This window comes from Vidua chalybeata, chromosome 1 (genome assembly GCF_026979565.1).
Source record: "Vidua chalybeata isolate OUT-0048 chromosome 1, bVidCha1 merged haplotype, whole genome shotgun sequence".
Lineage (NCBI taxonomy): Eukaryota > Metazoa > Chordata > Aves > Passeriformes > Viduidae > Vidua > Vidua chalybeata.
The window spans coordinates 49422358-49443450 of NC_071530.1; the positions used below are offsets into that span (position 1 = coordinate 49422358).

Consider the following 21093-nt stretch of genomic DNA (forward strand, 5'->3'; position numbering starts at 1 on the left):
TTTACTTTTTTCCCCACACCCACATTAGAGACAGTCGATTGTTAAGATTTAGATTAATTGCAAGACCTGCTCTAGCAAGAATCATTGGTCAAGGTAAGGAAGGGAAGTAAACCAGCCCTGCAGTATATCCTGCACACAGTGCATTCACATAGATCTTCTGCTTCTAGCAGAAATCTTGCTTAGATTTGAAATAATTCCAACAAATTCAAGTTTGACATCAGCTGATTGTTTATTTAAGTCTCCTATATCAGAGTAGGTTCCATTTGTTTTTTACATCTTCAATGCAATAGACTTACAAGGTTCATTATGGTCTTAGAAAAAAAAATGAGCCAACAAAAGGCAACACATCTTGACATATTGGTATCAATGACTGCCCTGGTACAGTTGAGAATAAAATCTAGTTAAAACTGTCATTAAACCAGCAGTGTCTGAATGGAACTCTTAAGTATGATTGTAACAGCACTCCACTACTGTGCAAAAGAAGCCCAGACTGACTTACTTTGTAAAAGTAAAGAAATCCATGTACTGTAGTCTAAGGTGTAATTTAACCCCAAAGCTGAGGTCTTAATTTACCGCCCCCATCCTCTGTGAGTCCACACAACTCAGCCATTGCTGGCCACAGAAGTTCAAGTTCACACTCACTCCTTTTGAGAAGTTGTTTAAAATTTGCAGGGGGAAAATGGCAGTGCTGTCCAGTATTAGCTTTTCCAACTGCTTTTTAATTTTCAGTAAACACAGGCCTGAACTCTTAAAACACACACACACACAGTCAAACTTACACAAAAAAAGCTTTCTGAATTGTCAAGTAGTTTCTCTCAGATAATTAAATTGCTTAATATAAAAAGTTTATCTAATTGTCTAGCACTGAAAAACTAAGGATGAAAGCATGGCCTTAAGAGTTAATACATAGATTTTTATCATCATTATTATTATCATTCAGAAGCTGACAGCTTCTTAACCAAATGTGAAGAGTTTGGCTTTCTACATTTGAAAACCACAGGTTTGGTATGGTTCAACTCCTGCCCACAGACTGATGAGCCCATATGCTTGTCCCTAAAATGGGTGGGGCAAACTGAATTCCTAGCTCCATCCTGTCTTCTGTAGCTTAACCTGTTTTCCATTCATCTGTAGAAAATCATGTGTGCTACACCCCTCCTCCTGGAAGCGCTGCATCCTTTCCTTCCACCCCGTGGCAGTCCCAGAGGACGCGGGGATGGCGTTAGCGAAAGCACCATGGATGGCTGTGGCAGCAGGTACAGTAGAGTGCACAGGCTCTACCACAGTGGATTTCTTACTCCTGTTCAAGGCCGATGGCATCAGGCAGAACGTGCATCGGCGACAGGCAAGCTTTGTACCAGCAGAGTTCAACTGAACCAAGTCCAAAAACTTGGGAAGTGTTTCTAGTTCTATGGGTATCTTGAAGTGCTACCTTACCTTGTGACATTACCTATTATGTCCTGTTACATAATTAAATATGAAGCTGGATCATGAAAAAGAACAAGCTGCTGTTTTACTGTAAGAGCTTATGATTACTTTGCATTTTTTGGTCAATATCTGCTAAAGCTGATTTGTCATTAAAACCTGATACTTGATCTGTGGTGTATATTACAGAACAGCAGGCTCAGTTCCTTGGCGTGGCAGCCTTGACCCCCACGTTACAGCAGAACTTCACACCAAGTAGTGCTGACAAATACAAATTAACTTCCAAGTTTTGTGAACTTCCACCAAGTAGCTGCTACGCTGCAATGCCCACATGTTTGACACGGTACTGCAGTTCTCATGCCAGCAGAAGGAAGGAGTTACTAATACAAACCAAAGCATCACCAACTTAATCCACAGCTGCACATTACGTTAAGATTTTTACCTGGAAAAAAAAAAAACGCTTTTCTTGTCACAAAACTGGATGACCAAACACCACCATTAGGACTTGTCAGGAAACTGACTCCTTCCGCTGACTTGCTGTCCCATTCTTCAACAACAACATTTTTTGTGTGGCTGCATTCACTGTCAGAGGATAATACAGCATCTGCAGAGGCGCTGTCCGCTCCCTCCGACCGACGGAGGGGGAGTTACTGGAGCAAAGTAAGCATGAACTTTCACATGAGGTAGATGAGCCTGTGGGTGAAAAGGCTGCATTAGAATGGGAGAGAAAGAACAGAACTGAAAAGAGAAGCAGCACACCTCAACTGTTGTGCCAGCAAGGGCTATAAGGTTAGTTAGCTATGAAGAAAGCATCTATACAGTGGATACCAGCCAAGCTGTTTTCTCCTCACATGTACTTCCTTATGACCATTCAGCTAAGGCACACCAGTGTCTGGGCACTCAACTTGCACAGGGCTCCCTCTGGTTCCCCAACAAAGCATGGATGAGCCCAGACAGCTCCGCATCAGGAGAGGCACATGTTTTGCTGCAGAGGCGAGAGGGATGGACCCTGGCTACTGAGGGACAGCTTCTCTGAACCTTGTCTCCCATATTTCTGCTGCTGTTCTCATCCTGGAAAGCAGAACGAAATAAAATTGTGCTTCTGCCTTCAATTTGAGTCACTATCAGGGATGATCTTTCCAGTTGCAAAAGTGTTTGGATGCAAATTTGGGATACAAAGCCGCAGACAAGTTCAACTTCAAGGCTAAAACGCTGCCTCCACAATGCAGGTGGTCCCTGACCTAATGGGTGAGATACTCAGGGAAAAGGTTTGGGGCTGGATTCCAGGGCCTGAGGGCCCTACAGCCCATCAACTGAAATATCCATGCAGATGTTTTACTATTGGGTCTGTGTATTAATATATATTTAGGATTTAGCATGCCATTACACCATCCTAAAACTACTTGAAAAAAATACAGAAAGCAGAAGGTAAGAGCTCATGATTCCAACAGCAAAATGTCACAAGTTAGAACTGACAATTATTGCTGTTCATAGAGGGAAGTTACACACATGGGGACCTAACAGAAGGACAGTCAGTTTATCCAGCCTTCCTTGCCTGGGACAACTGTAGGACTGCTACAATCTCAAGCATTACCAACAGCTCTGGCTTTTCCATGGGAACAAGCCAGGAAACACATACTCTGATCCGTTTGATTCCAGCTCGTGTGACTTGCTGACAGTCGTACAGCTCAATTCTCTCCAGGTTGTGGCAGTTCTCCAGGTGTTCCAGAGTCACGTCCGTGATGAGGAGACAGTTATCGAGCTCCAGCACCTGCAGCCTCTCATGCCCACACGTGCTGTTGCTCAGATGAAGAATCCCATCATCAGTGATCAGTTCACAGTGAGATAAGCTCTAAAACAGAGAGGCAAACAATTAACAACATCCCTCAGTCCTAAGTTACTTGAGCCTCTGGACATTAGAAGTCCTCTTCAACCTCCCTTCACTTCAGTGGTTAAATAGCTACAAATAATACACAGCTGAAATCTGTAAAAGTAAAAAAAAAAAAAAAGAAACTGCTTTACTTAACAAAATGGCTGTACTTGATTTTGACTTTGCTTCCAAACGAGCTGAGTCCCAAAACACATCACTGGAAAAACTCTTCAGGCCCCCTTGCTCTCTATGAATGTGGGAATTCTTTTCCAATTGTCCCACACAGTGCAAACAGTACTATGCCAGAAACAACTTTAAAGGATGATCGAGAACATATGGGAATAGATGAGTATCTGCTCAGGGGTTACTGTTTCACAGCTGCCGTGTTCTCATACATACACCAGGACCAAGGCTGTGCAAGTCCACACAGATAAAGAACAATCACAATAGACTGATTTGCCAAATAACGATTTCAAAGAAAAACAAGCCATGAACATTTGGCACCTCAGGCTGTACAGACAAGGAGCAATAAACATCTTGTACAGCTGCAGGAGCAGTCTTTTCTGCAACAGTCAGCATAACAAACCAAAAAAATCTGCTCCTCTTCAGCATATTTTTTTACTCCCTTGAATTTGAAGAACACGGAAAATGATGTTGCATCTCAGGCAGTGGCACCACATAAAGCACTCTCCTCATTTCTTTAGGGAATTCATGACTTTTGGAGAAGCACGGATGATGACAACAACAGGAAACAGACATTCCTCAGAGGCAGCTTAAAAAACCATTCTTTGTCACCACTGAAATGAATGCTCTCAAGTTTTCTCCAGTGAAATGTGCAGGATCTGTGAACTCTACTCCTCTTGCCCTGGGCTCTGAGCTAGTGCCTTTCTTTATGCTCAGCCCTGTGTTTTGCCTGTACTTGTACCTAAGTCTAACAGTGCCTGGTTCTGAAGTAGCATTTCCTTGCCCCAAGTTGTTTTTTTTCAGACAGCAGCTGATGAAGAAACACTTGCAGCAGTCCAAAAGCACTTTTTAACTCAGAGCAAGAAAATAGCAGTGCTCAAAAGGACCTCCTGCCAAGCCCCCAACTCTAACACGTAACTTTTCCCCTCTTTGGGTACAACACATCTTTTCATTCCAGCCTGACAGGGCAACCTGGGGACTTCCAACCTTACTTCACCTCAGCTACAGTCATGAGCATTTCCTTCCTGCTACCAGACACAAGGGGGTCTGTCCTGCTCTTTGAAACAATTTGCCCTCAACTTTTTTTGCCTTTGCTCTACAGAATGAACAGGGAACCCCAGAAAGGCTGGGAGACAGGTCTGCATCTCCCCTGGAGTCTGATGGGAGCCACCTTGGCAGCTTCCCTTCAGCTCCAGCTGGTCCAATTTTACATGCCAAGTGTGAGCAGCCAGCAGGGACTCCAAGCAACACCATGAGGGCAAACCATCTCCAAAAGACAGCAGAAATAAAGCTCTTGCCCCTACCAACAGGTTTTTAACTCCTGCCACCCATTCAGGCAGTCTCTCAAGTCCTCAAAGACATCAAGTCTCTCCTGTATCTCCTTTCTCTGTGTATGTGCTCTGAGCACTTGGTTTGGCTCAGAGCCTGGGGACAATCAGCAGCTGTAGGGTTAACCAACATTCATAACAGACCTGCTGTTCCAAGGAAGGACAGGAGGCTGTGTGAAGCTGTTGGCTAATTAGGAGTGTTCAACCCCAGGAAGTAAGCAGCTTATAAAATCAGCTTTCCTGGTACACAGTATTTGGTACTGCAAGGACAATACAGGATGTACAGCTGAGTTCGTAGAACTTTGTAGAACAAATATGCCAAATTATACACACTTCATAGTAAACCACAGAATTTTTCTGACTTCCCAAGCCTGCTAAAGAGCATTAATAATGTGGAATTTTACAAATACAATTGCTTGAAATCTTAAGAACAAAGAGATATGGTCAAATTATTTTGGGTGGGTTTTTTTTGGGTTTTGTTTTTGTTTTTTGTGTTTGTTTGTTTGTTTTTGTTGCTAATACATACTAAATGCTGTGCATAAATCAAGTATGGCATGACATACTATGAGAACTTCACATGCTGTGAAGAATTCAATTGTCTTCTCATCTTCAGGACTACCATGAGTATTTCACAGTTTCTCTACCAATTTAAATGCACAATTAAATACTTTAACCAGAAATTACTTAAGTACATTAGGCAATAAAGCACTCTAATACTGAAGATTTGCCTATTTCCACCATCTACTGAGTCTCCAAACATGACAAAAGCAAATCCAAAGTTGATCTCTGGAACTCCAAAATATTTGTTCTAACTGCAAATACACTAAAGCACAGCTGCAAAGGAATTTACAGGACACCGGAAGCACCAAGATTAGCTCATGCACTGTATTTGGCACGTGCCTGCCTTGTCTTGTCTTTTCCCGTAATTCTCAGCCACTGCTGTTCACACACAATCTCTGAGTATGTATCCGTCCTATCCACAGTTTATATATAAAGATATATATACATATATATATATATATATATATATATATATACACACCAAAGAAATCAAGTTTTCTGGTTCCCTTAGAAAAGCTGAAATGTTTTACCAATACCACACTTCCCTGTCTGTGGGCAAACACACAAAGGCCAGCAAAGAGGAGCAGGTTCAGAAAAAAATGCTTGGGATTTATGAGGTTTTATGGTATCTCTGTTGAAGCACTGACAGAACTCGTACAAAAGACCTCTTGCAAGAACTGGCTGCAACCGGGATTACAATATAAAAACGCATCCCATATAAATGGCTCCACAGCTCCTGACAACTCATTTGGTTTAACATCAAGAATGACAGTTCAGAAATAAAGCTGGACAGTTGATAAGGAAAAATAAAAAAACCCAACAATATTAAATAGTGAACAAGCTCCTTTTAAAAGCCATCCTTCTTCATGTTGCTACCTTAGTAACACTGGGTAACACTAATCATAACACAATTTAATTAAGGAAGTAGAACACCTTCCTTTAATCCCATCTAAGAACAGATTATAAAGATACTTGTTCTCTCACGTAGATCTAAGTAGTTATAATAAATCTACATGAAAAGGACAACTGGCCTGAAATACAGGAGCTCCTACTGTAAGAACAATCCAGCAATTTTCAAGTACCTTGATTGAAGAACAAACAAATTTATGTTACCTTGAATTGGTTTTGATGACCTGAAAGATCTAAGCAACCACTCCCTAGAAAATAGTTATTTGAAATCCAGTAAGCAGGGAACCCCACTCTCAATCCTCTCCAATTATGTTCAAAAGTCAAGTCCAAGGAAACCTTCCATAATTTATTATGTAAATGTAAAAAAGTGCTTGGAAAAAAGTGCTTGCATGCTTACAGAGTGATTACATTTATCTTCTCTGTGTGGTTTTGTTTATTCAATATTTGATGTGAAGTGTCATACTCCCTAAGAAAACCATTACTGAACACTTGAGAATATCCATAAAGGATCTGAGTGCTTTAAGTTAAATCAAATATGTAAGGAATCAAATATGAAGGATGTTAACCATAAAATAAAAGCTTTCTGGTTTTCACTCACTGATTGGTAACATTTTTTTAATCACACAATGCATGTAAATATTTTAGGAGTAATGTGCTGCTTTTAGAATACTTATGAAACTTGCACATATTTTGCACAGTGTCACTGTACATCTGGAATTATTTCTAGACACAGAGTGAACAACCTGGGTTTGTACTGCAGGAGTTGTCTGTGTGTGTCATGGGGGAGAACCACAGGCCACAGACCAGGAGGTACACTTACCAGTGCTTGAAGCTTAGGACAGTGTATGGAAAGTTGTATCAATGTGCTGTCAGTAATCTGGGAATAAAAGAAACCAAACATCAACCATAAGCAACAGACAGCAGGAGAGGCAACCCTTCAATAAGGTATCTCTTTCTCTACCAGATGAAGGTTCTGTTATTTCTGGAAAAAAACTCATTACCTGTTACTCTCCAAGTATTTCCCTGTATAGAATTTCCCAATAATTATTTTTATTTCCTACCACAAACACAACACTATTTATAAAAACCAAAAAAACATCTAGACAAAGGTGTTAATGCATTGCATTCTTACACTGGACATTCAATATTCCTTTTCATATTAAATCTCACCAAAACACACTCTTCCAAGTCCATCTTCTCCAGCTCATGGCAATTCTACAATAAACAAAAAATGAACAGATAAACAAAAAATGAAATAAAACAACATATAGACATAAAATCATGCACAGGGCTTATAATATGGGACAGCACAGCTTGCAAGAGGAAACTGTCATCTAAAGCCCTTCAAACATTTAATCACTATCAAAAGACAAAAAAAGAACTGTTAAAAGAAATAAACAGATGAATTAACAAGCAATACCTCACCTCCCTCTGAAATATCTAAATTTCAGCCTTTCTCCTACGAAGTGAAATGTCTCCTCCTTGTTCTGTAAGGTTTGAACAGGACATAGCAGTCCTCAGCAAGCCCTGCTTCCCTTCCCCCCTCACTCCAAACCCATGGTATTTACAGCCCGTGCACTAAAGCCAGCTCATCTGCACACACACAAATCCAACTTCTGCCTTTATCAGCTGCATCTAACTCATCTGGAATACACTTAAGCCCATGGCACATTTCTCTTCACTGTCATACATTAGAAAGAAGCCTTAAAACCAAATTGCTTTGCCAATGAATGCTGAAAATATTAAAATAGGGTCTACTTTAAGGGTGGAAGGAAGCTGTGTGTCACACCTACACAAACAATAGTCTCACAGCAACATGCTGAAAGACCCCCAGCAAGCTTTCAGAAGTGCTTTCAATATCTGATCATGACTAATTTCAAGAAAAGAATGTAACCTTGTGACCTTGCAGCAGACCACACAGTGCCAAAGCTCGGCTCAATTCCCAATCCATTTTTTCCAGGAATAGAAAAAAAAGGCTTAAGAGGAGGCTTGAGGTGCCTACCATGAGCCTGAGGATGTAATGCTGGACAATCAGAAAACCACTCTGTTTAACCACTGTGGCTACCAAAAAAACACGCCTTTGCAGTCAAATATCAGCAGCATAAATCCCATTTACGGAGTATAATTTTTGTACTCAGATTTCCTAACCAGCAAACACTCAAGTCTAATATGAAGCATTTGACACCAGCAATATGCTTACTGTATGTATTTACAGCATGAACCAGGGCACTGGTGCTTATAATGTATAATGTAAGTGATCTGTAATTTAAAGTTATCTTCAGAACAATCTATTATATGCTACTTTTTTGATGTAAATATCACAAAGACATGTGCCATCAATACAAGGGAAATTTGGCTAGAATACATAAGACGTGTTTAGAATTATGTTAACTGTAATAAACATGATTGAAACAAATGGAAAAGGAGAAGAAAAAAGTGAAAAATTAAAAAAGTGAAAAATGCAATGATAGATGGCAAATTAGATCAAGTTGCAGATCAAAGTATAATCCAGAAATAAAATAGCTTTTTAGTCCCCTTCTCCACTGGCTTCTTTCTACTTTAATTTTCCTCTTCTCATACTGCTTCCCAGCAGGACTACATCAATTCACAGCTGCTCAGCAGCAATGAAACAGGGCGAGCTGTAACCTTCTGAAATGACCCTTACCCGTGCGAGAAGGGTAAACCCAGCATCTGTGAGATGTGAACATCTTGCAGCTTCCAAAATCCTGGAAAAGTTTTAAATGTTAAAGAAAACATTAACATAGAGAAAAGCAAACACATTTGAGATACATATCTGTCTTCTGCAACTTAAGTTCTCACTAGCAAATGTATGTGTATATATACACAAAGACACCACACATACCCTCCCCCTATTTTTCACCATGATTTCAAATTAAAAAGCAGACTTTTAATCCAGTTTATCAGGAGATTCTGACAGTCAGAGAACATTAAGTGGAAAAAAATCATACACAATTAGGGTTACTTTAACCTCTTGTTTCACTAAAAGCATAGTGATCAAGTTTTCTCATGTGTTATCTGAGGAAAGATAAGGGAAAATAACCCTGAGTTAAGGAAAATGCAAATGAAGCCTGCATCTAAAACCTGTTATCTAAGCACAGGCTGCTGGGAAACCACAAAACTGAGAAAGTGCTTACTAGAAATCCCCTCAGAGCCTCTGCATGAAGCACAGTGAAGCAAGTTCCCAGAAAGCAAGGAGCTAAAAATCTCCAAGCCCAGAGTAAGAACAACAAATTATATCAACACAACCTTAAAGAAAACGACAGTTTTTTAGAAAGATAATCCTAACACTGTTCCAAGAAGCACTGGGAAGCAGTACTGACAAAAAAAAAAAAAAAAAAAAAAAACCAAAAAAAAAAAAAAACCCAAAAAAAAAAAAACCCAGAAGGTGAACTGCCCCAAACAGCACAACTAGTATGTACAACAGGCCTCCATCCCACTAATGATGTTGTCTCTGTTTTCTTTGTCCTTTTTTAATGAACACTTCCCTTTGCAGGTGAAATGAGTACCAGGATGAATAAGGAGAAATCACAGTGCCATGGGATGAGCAGTACAAACTAAGCGCAACTTACCACAGCAACCACCTCTGCTATACCAGGGCTGGTGGGGAGGAGGTAGGGAAAGAAGGACAAAAGAACTTTTTGTGGCAATACTGAGAAGCCTCCAGATCCTTCCACTGGTTTGGGAGGCCATTAGAACACTCTCTCTAGAGAGAAAGTGCACAGGGAAAGGCCACGTTGGGCGCATGAACAAATTACAACAACACCAAAGTACAGGATGTGGGGCTCTGACTGTGACTTCGCTGGATCAGGCTCTTCCAAGCCATAAGCAAGAGGCAACCAAGTTTAGAGCTGAGCAGCCCCCACAGGCTTAAAAAGCCACTTTCAGAGTTCCAGTCTTCAACAAGGTTCAGAAGTACAAGGGAAACTCAAGCTAAGTACAAGACAGGCATCTTTTCCCATGGATGGTTCTAATAACTCTGGGACTTACTTTACAGACTTATATTCAGGAATTCTGTGTCCTTCCAGCAAGGGCAGTTAGCAGCCTATCATAAAATACTCTCAGCTACTCTGAAAATTGCTTATGATACCAAATAGGAAGGGGAAAAACAACACCACCACAAAAAAACTCCCACAATTCAGGTCATATTTGTCACCCTTCTAACTCCTTTCATCAATTACTTGCTACAAACCCCATCTCATTACATGGCTGACTTTAAAGGGGGGTGGAGAGGCAATGACATCTGCAATGATATCCAAAATAATGAGGACGCTACTTCCTGCATACCCAGTTGAAAAGACAACTATAGAAACAGAGGAATAAGAAACCAGAAGATAAGCCGCTCTAGCTTTCTTGAAATTGGGTGCGCAGACACTCAGGGCAGGAGAATGGGGAGTGAGCTGTATACACACATGCTGCATTAATCAGGCCCCAGAATGGAAAAAACAGGTGGGAAGGCACTGGGTATTATGGAAATAATATTCTAATTTTTCCTCTTGTTTTACTGATTGTGCTTAAATACAGAGGGCTCTTCTTTTTTTTCCTGTTACAGCTGACATGAATTTCCCACTCAGTGATTTGTGAAAAAGTACCTAAAATAGGAGCTGATGAGGCAAAATGATATCCAAAGGAGATTCTCCACTCTTATAAAGAAATGTTCTCCGAGACAGACTCACAGTTGCATTCATTGCCTACAGCTGTTTTCTGGGCACACCTGGAATGTCTCTGCACTCAGCACCTCCCTACTCATGTGGAATTAGCAGCTGGTGGGGCTGAAAGGAATACGATCCTAACTTTCACAGTCCCACCCAGACAAGGGCATTCATGGTTCACAGGTGCTTTTCTTGACAAGCCTTGCCAAAATAGCTACAAGTATTTTAGCATTAAGAAGTGCTAAAAAAAAAAAAAAAAAAAAGAGAAGCTACCAAGCACCTGAAAGAGCAAATGAGTAAATGTAAACAGGGATGACAACACATCTGTATGTTGATGTGAGATAAGAAATGTAGCTGAAGGGTCTGCTGAAAGCTTGACCTAAGTTTTTGACCAAGGAGATATTTGTGACTAGTAAGAACTGAATCAGGGAAATGTAGCAGTATCATGGAAAGTAGCATAGTAGGACATTCAAGATTCTGAAGTGAGAGTAGCACAGCACAGAAAATACTCAAAAATTTCCTCAAAAATATTCAAAAATTGGGCCAATAAGTCCAGCAGAGGCAGAGTTTTCTTTCACACTCAACACTAAAATATTCAGAAGGTACAGAACAAGTGTAGAATTACATTTCCCGTTGATTTCCAACACAATTTTTATCAAGTACTTTCCATCCACGATCCCAGAAGTCTAGCTGTATGTAACCAGCTGTATCCTCTGTCCTTCCAATGTACAGTAATCCTCAGCAGTAATCACTGCAAAGGGTCATTTTCTTTCCTTGTACTGCTCCTCATTACAGGAGCAGAGCAGTAGACGCATTCCCCCTCGTGGCTGACAGCTTTCCTACTGAAGTCGAAACAATTCCTGCTGCACTTGTACTGCCCTTGGAAAGAACTGCACAACTAGCAGCAATTTAGACCTCCTTTTATTTCCCATCTGAGATGCTAATTGAGAAAATGAGAGAAATGGTGGAAAAAGACCAGCAGTAACAGCACAGCTTTCTAGGGAACTCCAGTAAGTTTGCCAAAAGGCTCCTAAGCTCCTAATAAGTATGAACAGGGACACAAAGGGGACTGTCAGCCTGGAATTGTCTTAAGGACAGGTTTTCTAAAGTAACAAAAGCTCTTTTTCACCTATTCAGCTAAAGGAACACTATGTGTCACCCAGTGGTACACTGGCATATGAATGCAGCATCCCCTAATTTTTACAGACTACTCATTTCTCCATGGTCTGTGATTTAAGGATAACAAGTTCTGACTCCTGCGTTCCTGTCATAAGTGGCCATTTGTCATCAAAAAACCTTTCTATTTAATTTACATTAAAATTAGAAGTATTATCTGTCTCTACAATATGTCTCCATAACCAGGGAGCTGCTGCATAACTGAGCTTTGTTTTTAAAGCCCACAATTACATATATGTTTGCACAAATTACACCAGTGTGGAAGTGTATGTAATTTGTCTTTGCACAAATTACACCAATGTGTTATTATTTTTTAACTGATAAGCCCCTATTGTTCAAAACATCTCTCATAAATATCAGTCCATGCTTGCAAAGACATGAGTACACTATTTCAGAGTTTAAGAACACCAAGCTATACTGCAGAGCATATTAAAAGCAATTTTATAATAAAATCTTTAAATATAATAATCATATATAATTCAGCTATTTTTTAAGACAAATTACTGCATAAAACCACATCACAGTACAAACATCAAAAGGAACAACACAACCACAGATCTTTTTAGCTTTTAAAAAAGTAATGGGCTTTATATCTTCTTTTTTTCTTGCTTGTAGTTAGTACCTACAATATTTAGCTAGAAGCACAGAACTGAACCGCTGGGTTGAGCGTATCTTATTTGTTATATATTAACTCTTGTTTTTCTGATATACAGTGAACTACATTAATATGAAGCTACAGAGGACCAGCCCTCAAGTTTATGTACTTAATGTTTTGGTTGCAAATGCAGCTCATCTTCAGAAGTGAATTTCTTAGATCAGGCCAGTAAAAACATGACCTACAACACACTCATGACATACTCACTTCAGCCTTGGACAGTTCAGACCAAGTGCTGTGAGAGAAGCATCTGTCAGGTTGCTACAGCCTGAAACACAGAGTGACTGCAGTCTATGGCATCCTCTACAGATTTTCACAATGCCTTCATCTGAAATTTGCTGCAATACAGAAGAACGTTGAAGTTACTTCCTTATCAAGTAATCAGCCAAGAACAAAACTAAAGACACTGCTACTGAACTGCTACTGTCATACTGTATATAACCAAGGCAACCTGGATTTCCAACCAAAAAATACAGTTGTGAAACAACATACAAAGATAACACTGAAGATAATCAACATTTACTATTCCTACTTTACTATGTATTTTTTCCATAGACCTTAAGTCCTACTTCAAGGCAGTCTGACTCACAAAGTGAGAGTTGTTTGTTGTTGTCTTCCTCTTTCACTTTGCTTTTGTTTTATATTTTTTCTTTTTTTTTTTTTTAATTGTGCTTACTTCTTATATATTGATGGGGTCCAGGTCTTTTGTTCCAGTGACTGTGTAAGTTTGGGAACAGTACAAAAGAGATTTGAAACCTCACAGCAGGAGAGCTAACTACCTAATTTGCCCAAGAGTGGTAGGACCCAAGGGCAAAACCCTTCACCTTCTGATAATTTTTGAAGCAAGAGCTACAGGGAAACAATTACACATAATCCATTCTTTACAGAAGGTAAGTGTAAAAGCCAGATTTGCCCTACCCTATACAGTTGTCTTTAGATGAAAGATTTAACTCAAAAGAGGACTTTTCATTTCTCAAAAACATTTTGTAGTAGATATTCTATAAGCAGTAACTCTAAATTAAGAATATGAATAAATAAGTTTTCTCTCTGAAACAGGAACTATAATAAATAGCCCCATTGCAGCTGCACACAAAGTAGCAACAGGAACTGGGTTACTGTGTGTGTGCAAATACCATTTTGTTTACAAGTCTTCTATTCTGGAAAAAGTTCTCTCCTCCTCCTCCTCCTCCTAACACTATGAATTTATTTTTTCTGCTGTGTGGAACAGGTTGTTTTATTTCCTGGCTTAATAATACTCTTGCAATAGTACCAAAGACTTCCACTGTACTTTTAATAGAAAATATACAAGCCTTGTATAAGCCCCTCATTTGAGTATGCTCATACAACTGTAGCATATTTCTGATGCTATTACCACAAAAATAACCTTTCCTAAATGAAAACAGGATGAGAAATAGCAGTACCTTGGCACAAAGGGAGATTACCTTATGCTTCCCCCTCCCTAGCCCAACACTTTTTAATATCAGAAGTTTAGATTTGCAACTAATTCAGTCAAATTATTATCAGCAGAAAATTAGAAGTCTCGTTTTCTTTTTGGGCATCCAGAAGGATTTGTATAATCTACAGGTAAGAAGATAAGTTTTGGAGTTCTGTCTAAATCAGTCAGGTACTTCTGGATTTGACTCTCCAAAACCATGTTGTTTTCTGGAACTGTTCTGTTTGCTTTGAGAAATACTCACGACGCTGTTTCTGGCAAAAGGGACAGCTTTGAAGGCAATGACTATGTAAATTTTATGCTGCTGAAAAAAGCCCTCAAGTCATATATGAAAGTTTTCCACTCTGAAATTGCTTGTGATTTCAATGCCCATATCACTGGCAGGAAAGAAAAGTGTTTGAAAAATGCCTGCAAGTCCCTGCAAGTTTCTCAAATCTATCTCTAAAGATGGTACCTTTCAGATGTGCAGTTTCCAAAGCTAATACAAGTTCATTCCACAGCTGCTGGAGCTGGCCTGGCATTTTACAGGGCCCATAAAACCGAGTCACTAGAATTACAGTGGGGGGTCATATAAAGCACAAGGACACCTGCTGCATAAAAATCCCTTTCATCATATGGATCCTAGATGCTTCTGGAAGCTTGCTTCCAAGCCACAGCAAGCAGGACACACCTCCAGTGAAATACAGCTTTAAAGCATATGTAATTAGGTAGGTCACATAGACTAGCAACTCAGAAAACTCAAAGGAAAAAATACTTCCCCTCGGGAGGATTTTTTATTCGTACTACATAACAACAGACATCCTGACCAAGGGAAAGCTCTGGTGCACTTCAGTGCCAATGCCACTGTTACGTGGGAGAGATAAGAACTGATTATCATCAGACCTCTTGAGATACTTTCATAAAAATAGTCAGAAAAGGCTGGCCTTGATATATCTCATTAGTCTCAGGCAAAACACAACAGAAAAAGAACTTGCGAGAAGGACAGCAAAAGGAAGAGTAAAAGGGGCAGAAATCACGTACTGCCTTTATTTAAGTGTGGTTCTGACCAAAAGAAGGCACTTCACTGCCATTCTCTGCCCACTTTCAGTGGGCACCTACATTCAGACTGAAAAATTCTCTTTCACTAAACATCTATATCATGGAAGCTCAAGCTTTGTATTAGTATTGTTCTTATTTTCTGCAATTTTAATGTAACTTTAAATAATCCCTAACACTAAAAAAGAAACACTTCAGAGAAATTTATTAGGTTCAATCATAACAAAAAATGTTCCCATGCCACATTCATTCTGGAACAATCTGTAAAACAGACTTGAGGGTTTTGCAGGCTTTTATGATACCTTTTAGCAATAAAAGTAGAAAACTTTTCAAAAACAAACAAACAAAAATATAATTTTATTATTCAAATCCACATGACTGAAACACTGACATTCTCATTTATTTCAGTATCTTTTAAGGCTGATTTGAAGGGAAAGAATGACTTAGGTATATTTAAAATCTAAAAGAAGGCCTTTCCCATTCCTGAAAAGTCACATCACAAACAATGAAAAAGCCAATATAAACCAGAGCAAAGAAAATTTGTGTTATCTAAGTAGAATTAAAAGTACATGAATGATTCCCAGTCATTTCATCACTAACAAATGTGTTCTCCATTAATACTGGAAAGGCATGCCCTTCTGCCTGAAGGTTCTGAATCATCTTCAGTTACGATGCCATTATGTTTTACTCTCTATTATGTAGCCCAGAACATGACTTCTGCTCAGAAACCTTAGAATTATGAATATGACCAAAATGCTACACAGTTCATGAAATTTGAATGAATGCAGTTAATTCTTACTCTAGAGCTTACCAGAGTTAAAAGATGTGGTAAAAGAAGGGAAAAAAAATAACCCAACACTTCAAGTCAAAAGTCAGCTGTAGAAACAGCCAGCTCATGTAAAGCCACTATTCCACACAAAATCCTGTAAACTGCAGAAATGTACTATCTCACTTAATTGTATAGTAGATCAATTCATTAGCATTCAAAATTATTTCTGATTTTTAGAGAATGTGGAAGCTTCAAATACTTACTGTACATGATTGCAAATTCAGGATTACAAGCTCATGACAGTGATTTTGAATGTGTTTCAATGCTTCATCTTCTAACTGTATTTAGTAATTAAATTGGACATAGGAAAAGAAACAAGAAATTAAAAGCACAGCAAAGCAGCCCAAGAAATGTACACATCTTGCAATATTGAAAAAAATACTGTAACAAAAATGACATTTTTTAATTCATGGGGATTTCAAAACCCCAAAATAAAATTTTATTCCTAAAGGATCACCCAAGCAATTATGTACCTGTGTGCAACCTCTAAGAAATAGAGCTTTTAGTCCACTACACCCTTTCACCAGTGCTTCAATACCATCCTTCGTAATCTGATCACACCAGGAAAGATTCAAATGTTCCAGATTTCTGCAACCCTCACTGGGAGAATTAAAAAAATACATAAAGTTAAATCCAGCCTTCAAATAGTCATAACAGTGGGAAACCCAAATTAAACACACTGTTAGAAATTAATGATAGCCAGTGGACTATGCCAGGCCTCCACAGAAAAGTCATGAGAAAAGACCACACACAAGCACCACAGTCTACACCCCAGAAGTCTTCAATATAGAATACAGACCGTGCTGATTCACAGTATAAAGGTTCAGCACCAATTTTTAAACTTTATTAAATGCTGAACAGCTCTTTAAACACTTTTCTTTAGCCCACAATACTGAATCTTCTTACCTTAAGCCTTTTAAAGAACTGTTTGTGATGGCTACACAGGATGTCAGATCCAGATGTTTCAGCTTGGGACAGAATCTGCTAAGACTGTAACACGTGCTGCAAAACAGCAGACACACTAAAAATACCTTCAGCTACTTCTTTTTCCAAATTTTCCCATCAATCAAAAAACCTCTTTGACTTACCTGTCAGTGATTTTTGTGCACCCATTCAGATTTAAGTGTTCGATGTTTCTGCAGTTCTGCGCAAAGGTCCTAAAACACAAGAAAAAGCTGAATTAATAAAATGTCCCAAGTGCAAGGCAGTCACTAGAGTGCGCTCTGTCCCATACCTCCTCCTACCCTGGTCAAAAAGCCTGATCTTCAGAGTAATTGCAAAGTATGCTTCAAACACATTTGTCTTAGTGGTTGCTTCTTCCTTTTCCTACTGCAAATTTCTGGTCTTGGGAATGTGCTGTTTCTCTCTCAAACACCACTTGGGCAAACTGGCTATTTCTGTCTTATATAAGCCAGAACTTGCTTCAAATACTGTAACAAAAAACTCAAAGGGCATAAACAGAAACCTTCAAGTGTTACATCAGTTAAACATTAGGCTTCTGGGAAGAGTTTTTGCACATCTCATTACTGAAGCCTTTGCAAGTCTTAATAAGGAGCTTGCTCCCACAGCAAACATAAAGGGACACGCCTGGTACAATAGCAAAGGGTGACCTAAGTCTACAGAACTACCAGTGCTTCTTTATTAATTTAAAAATTAAAAAGCATCAGTGTGCACTACTGGCTATGAACTTTAAGGATGATTGGAGCTATTTTACTGCTGAGAGCCTGTGTACATCATTATACTAATTAGCCTGAAGAAATACATACATTTTCTTTTCATCTGTGCAAAGTAATATTTACAGCTACATTGCATTTCAGAACACTGCTTTTATGCCCATGTTTCCTTCAGCTGCATGGATTTTATTGGCAGGAGGGAAGGAAACACACAAAAACAGTTTTGTCTGGAGGCTTGCCCTGGTTAACAGATCTGACTACATGCTCAGCTGGTAACAACTTCTGGCTCTACAGCATGGATTGCAAACAATGGGAAAAAAAAACTCACCAAGCAGTTATACTGGTGAGAGTTTCCACTTGAACACTCAAAACAGCTATTCCAAAATTCATGTACTGGAGGGAGATTTACAATCAAGACACTCTTCAAATCACTTGGAAAGATGCTACACTTTGGAGGAACAGCAAACTACCTCTGATATTCAAGCATGGGGCATGTCCTGACATACCTGCCACAAGCATTCAGTGCTTACATGGCCAATACCTACATCAGTAATTGGCTATTTTACTCAAAAGTTGACGTAGAAGAAGGATAAATAGAGAAATTAGTATTGCCCACAAAACTAATAGATCTGGAAACAACTCAACACAAATAGCCTTACAGGAAAAATCACTTTCAGAATAAGTATCTGAAAACTAATGCTGCATGAATTTACTCTTGAGACAAAAGTTAAAGAATTGACTTATAAATTTTAGAAATAGCTGAAGTTCACAGGACACTAGCTTAATGCCCATTGATAACAAAATCTTTGTGCTTATATTTTCCACCTGAGAATGGCCACAGTACTTGAGACTGAACACCATCCAGGCCAGGGAGAGAGAAGGAAAGCATAACTGCGAAAAGCCAGACCCCAAGACTTCCTCCAAATGTTCTTTGAGCCCTAAAGCACTTGTGGTGCTCCACCTTCAGCTGAAAGTAGGATCTCAGGGTTTAACTACTCACAGGAATATCCAGAGGAACCTGGCTAAACAGTTTGCATTGGAAAAAAGCTTATATGGATTCAAACATTCTTCTGGGAACAAACTGTACAGTTCAGTTCATATCCTGTGTAAAAGAAGAGTCACTGTCCTCTCTAGAGTCTCCCAAGATGTTCTTATCACCTGCCTGTTTTTATTTAGACAAGAAAAGAATTCCAGATCTTTCCTGATTTTGTAGGCACCCAATGTAGGTACCAGTCTTTATCCTTCCTCCTATTGCTAGGGTCACCTCTTGTCCAGACTAGACGATAAACAATAAAATAACCACTAATCCTGATACTCTGACTATTGAAGGAAGCCAGAGTATAGTCTGAAAACATTTTAACCACTTGAAAATGAAGCAATATCAACATAATCCTAATGAAAAAGAAAGCCATGTTTCTGAAAAGCACAGTTTTCATTTCTTAGTTCATTTCTAGAACATAACAGAAGCTATATTTTGATCTCAAACTGATGTCTCATTTAGTCAATACGAAGGTATTTAGTACTTACCTAAGCAACCCATTTTGGTCATCAGTCAGGATTCAGAAATACAAAGAGACACAACAGTAATCTAATTGCATTTGGTGTACACATTAGGAAACAAGTGATGTCTCCATCAAGGATTTTACTTACTTTAAAGAGGAGTCTCCAACACCAAGACATCCTCTCAGACTAAGCTGTCTCAGGAACCCACCACACCTTTTTGATATATTTTCCACAACACGACCCTTAAATCAAATAAAAGGAAGATTTAGCTGAGTTTTATTCTGGCACAATATTCTAACCAAATTAAAAATCCCAAGAGTTAAGACTAGCCCCAGCTACACCCCACTATACCAAGAACTGTAAATCTTTGAATTTCTTGATCTGCTTTAAGAAAGAACAGTTACCTGTTCAGGATTTCCACTCACACTCAGGTACTATTCAATTCAATCTTCCTTTTTTTCATTCAATCACCCATTAAGACTTCTAAAATGATCTTCAAGTTTTGTCAGATGTGTAGGGAACTGCCCCAGAGGTGGAATGGGAGGCTTGGCCACTCCTCAAGGGTCCCAGTCACTCTCACTGCACATAAGTTGAAATTGCCCACAGAGACCTGCTTAGGCAAGACATCATGACAATGTCCAACCTGTTTTACAGCTCCTGCCATAGAGATGCTTGAAATTGAAAGGTGTCAAACACCTTGGTGGGAGCAGCAACAACAGGACTAATACCTAACAGCACTGTACATTTTTTCCTCTCTCTTTATTTTTTGAAAGAAGAAATATGTGTAGAATTACAGGTCAGTGAATTTTTTGTTGCTGTATTGTTTCATTTTATTGTCCTTCTCTAATACTAACATCCTGGCCATCAACTATGGGAAAATATTTTCTTATCAGAGTTTGTTTCTTGGTCCATAAGTGACAATGCTTATCTTATCACTCCAAAGAATTTACACCAAAACAAACAAACTGAAAATCTAATTTAAATTTTTTAAAGCTTTTCAATTAATCAGTATTATTTCTCAGCAAAGGCCTTTTACTATAAGGATAAATTCTTCAATGAATAACATATAATGCAAGTTCAATTTACATTGCAGAAAAAAGCCAAATCCTAAAGAATTATTCAAAGAAAATACAAACAAAGAATAAGTGTTCCCAAACTCATTTATTTCTTTAATCATGTAAAACGTCCCAAAAATCAGCATACTAAAGAAGACAACTTTTGTGCATTCAAATGCATTTAGCTGTTTGAATAATTTGTCACTCAAAAAACCTAGTTTTTTGACCTTCCCCAGCTTACAATTGGTTCCACATACTAAGAAATCCTAAGGTACATTTAAATTCAAGATCACACATTTTTGATATAAAACAAGCACTTTTTATAGGGTTCACCTCTGACTTTATTCTCTACCATGTGAAGTCTTAAATAAAGAAAATTTCACAAAACCTAATTTTTCATAATTTGATATTCTCAGATCAAGTACTGACTGAAAAATCGCCAAACAGCACAATGTCCAACTGAGTACAAAGTTGCCAAATATAGTTGGGAGTTTTTACCTGTCTTAAATTCACAGACAAAAAAATATTATACTAAAACAGCTAAAAAGAGTTCTTAGACAACAAACGTGAAACTATTTTGTTGAAGAACTGATTTGTGAAATAATTTCTTGCTGAAAACATTTTTATGAGTAAATTTAAGGGGTATGTATTACAAATGTACTTAAATGCAATATACTGAAGTAACTGAATTGCTCCAAACCACATAGCTTTTTATAGCAAAAGAAGATCATAACTTAGTTTCATTCCTTCTCCTGAATCCCATGCTACAAA

General features: G+C 38.7%; 1 protein-coding gene across 2 annotated transcripts in view; it reads right to left on the reverse strand.

The window, feature by feature from the left end:
* Positions 1-210: 210 nt before the first annotated feature.
* FBXL2 (F-box and leucine rich repeat protein 2) overlaps positions 211-21093 on the reverse strand; it is a 51402-nt gene continuing 30519 nt past the window's right edge. Inside the window, exons 5-15 of one of the 2 annotated variants that reach the window (XM_053951510.1) lie at positions 19415-19509; positions 17180-17248; positions 16998-17093; positions 16565-16691; positions 16295-16369; positions 12982-13112; positions 8939-8999; positions 7444-7488; positions 7094-7150; positions 3062-3274; positions 211-2115 (exon numbers count right to left, since the gene is read on the reverse strand). In XM_053951510.1, coding sequence (XP_053807485.1) covers positions 2008-2115; positions 3062-3274; positions 7094-7150; positions 7444-7488; positions 8939-8999; positions 12982-13112; positions 16295-16369; positions 16565-16691; positions 16998-17093; positions 17180-17248; positions 19415-19509 — 1077 coding nt within the window. In that variant the 3' untranslated portion in view covers positions 211-2007. Of the gene's footprint in view, positions 2116-3061; positions 3275-7093; positions 7151-7443; positions 7489-8938; positions 9000-12981; positions 13113-16294; positions 16370-16564; positions 16692-16997; positions 17113-17179; positions 17249-19414; positions 19510-21093 lie in introns of those variants that run through there. The other variant, XM_053951520.1, reaches the window with a different exon arrangement.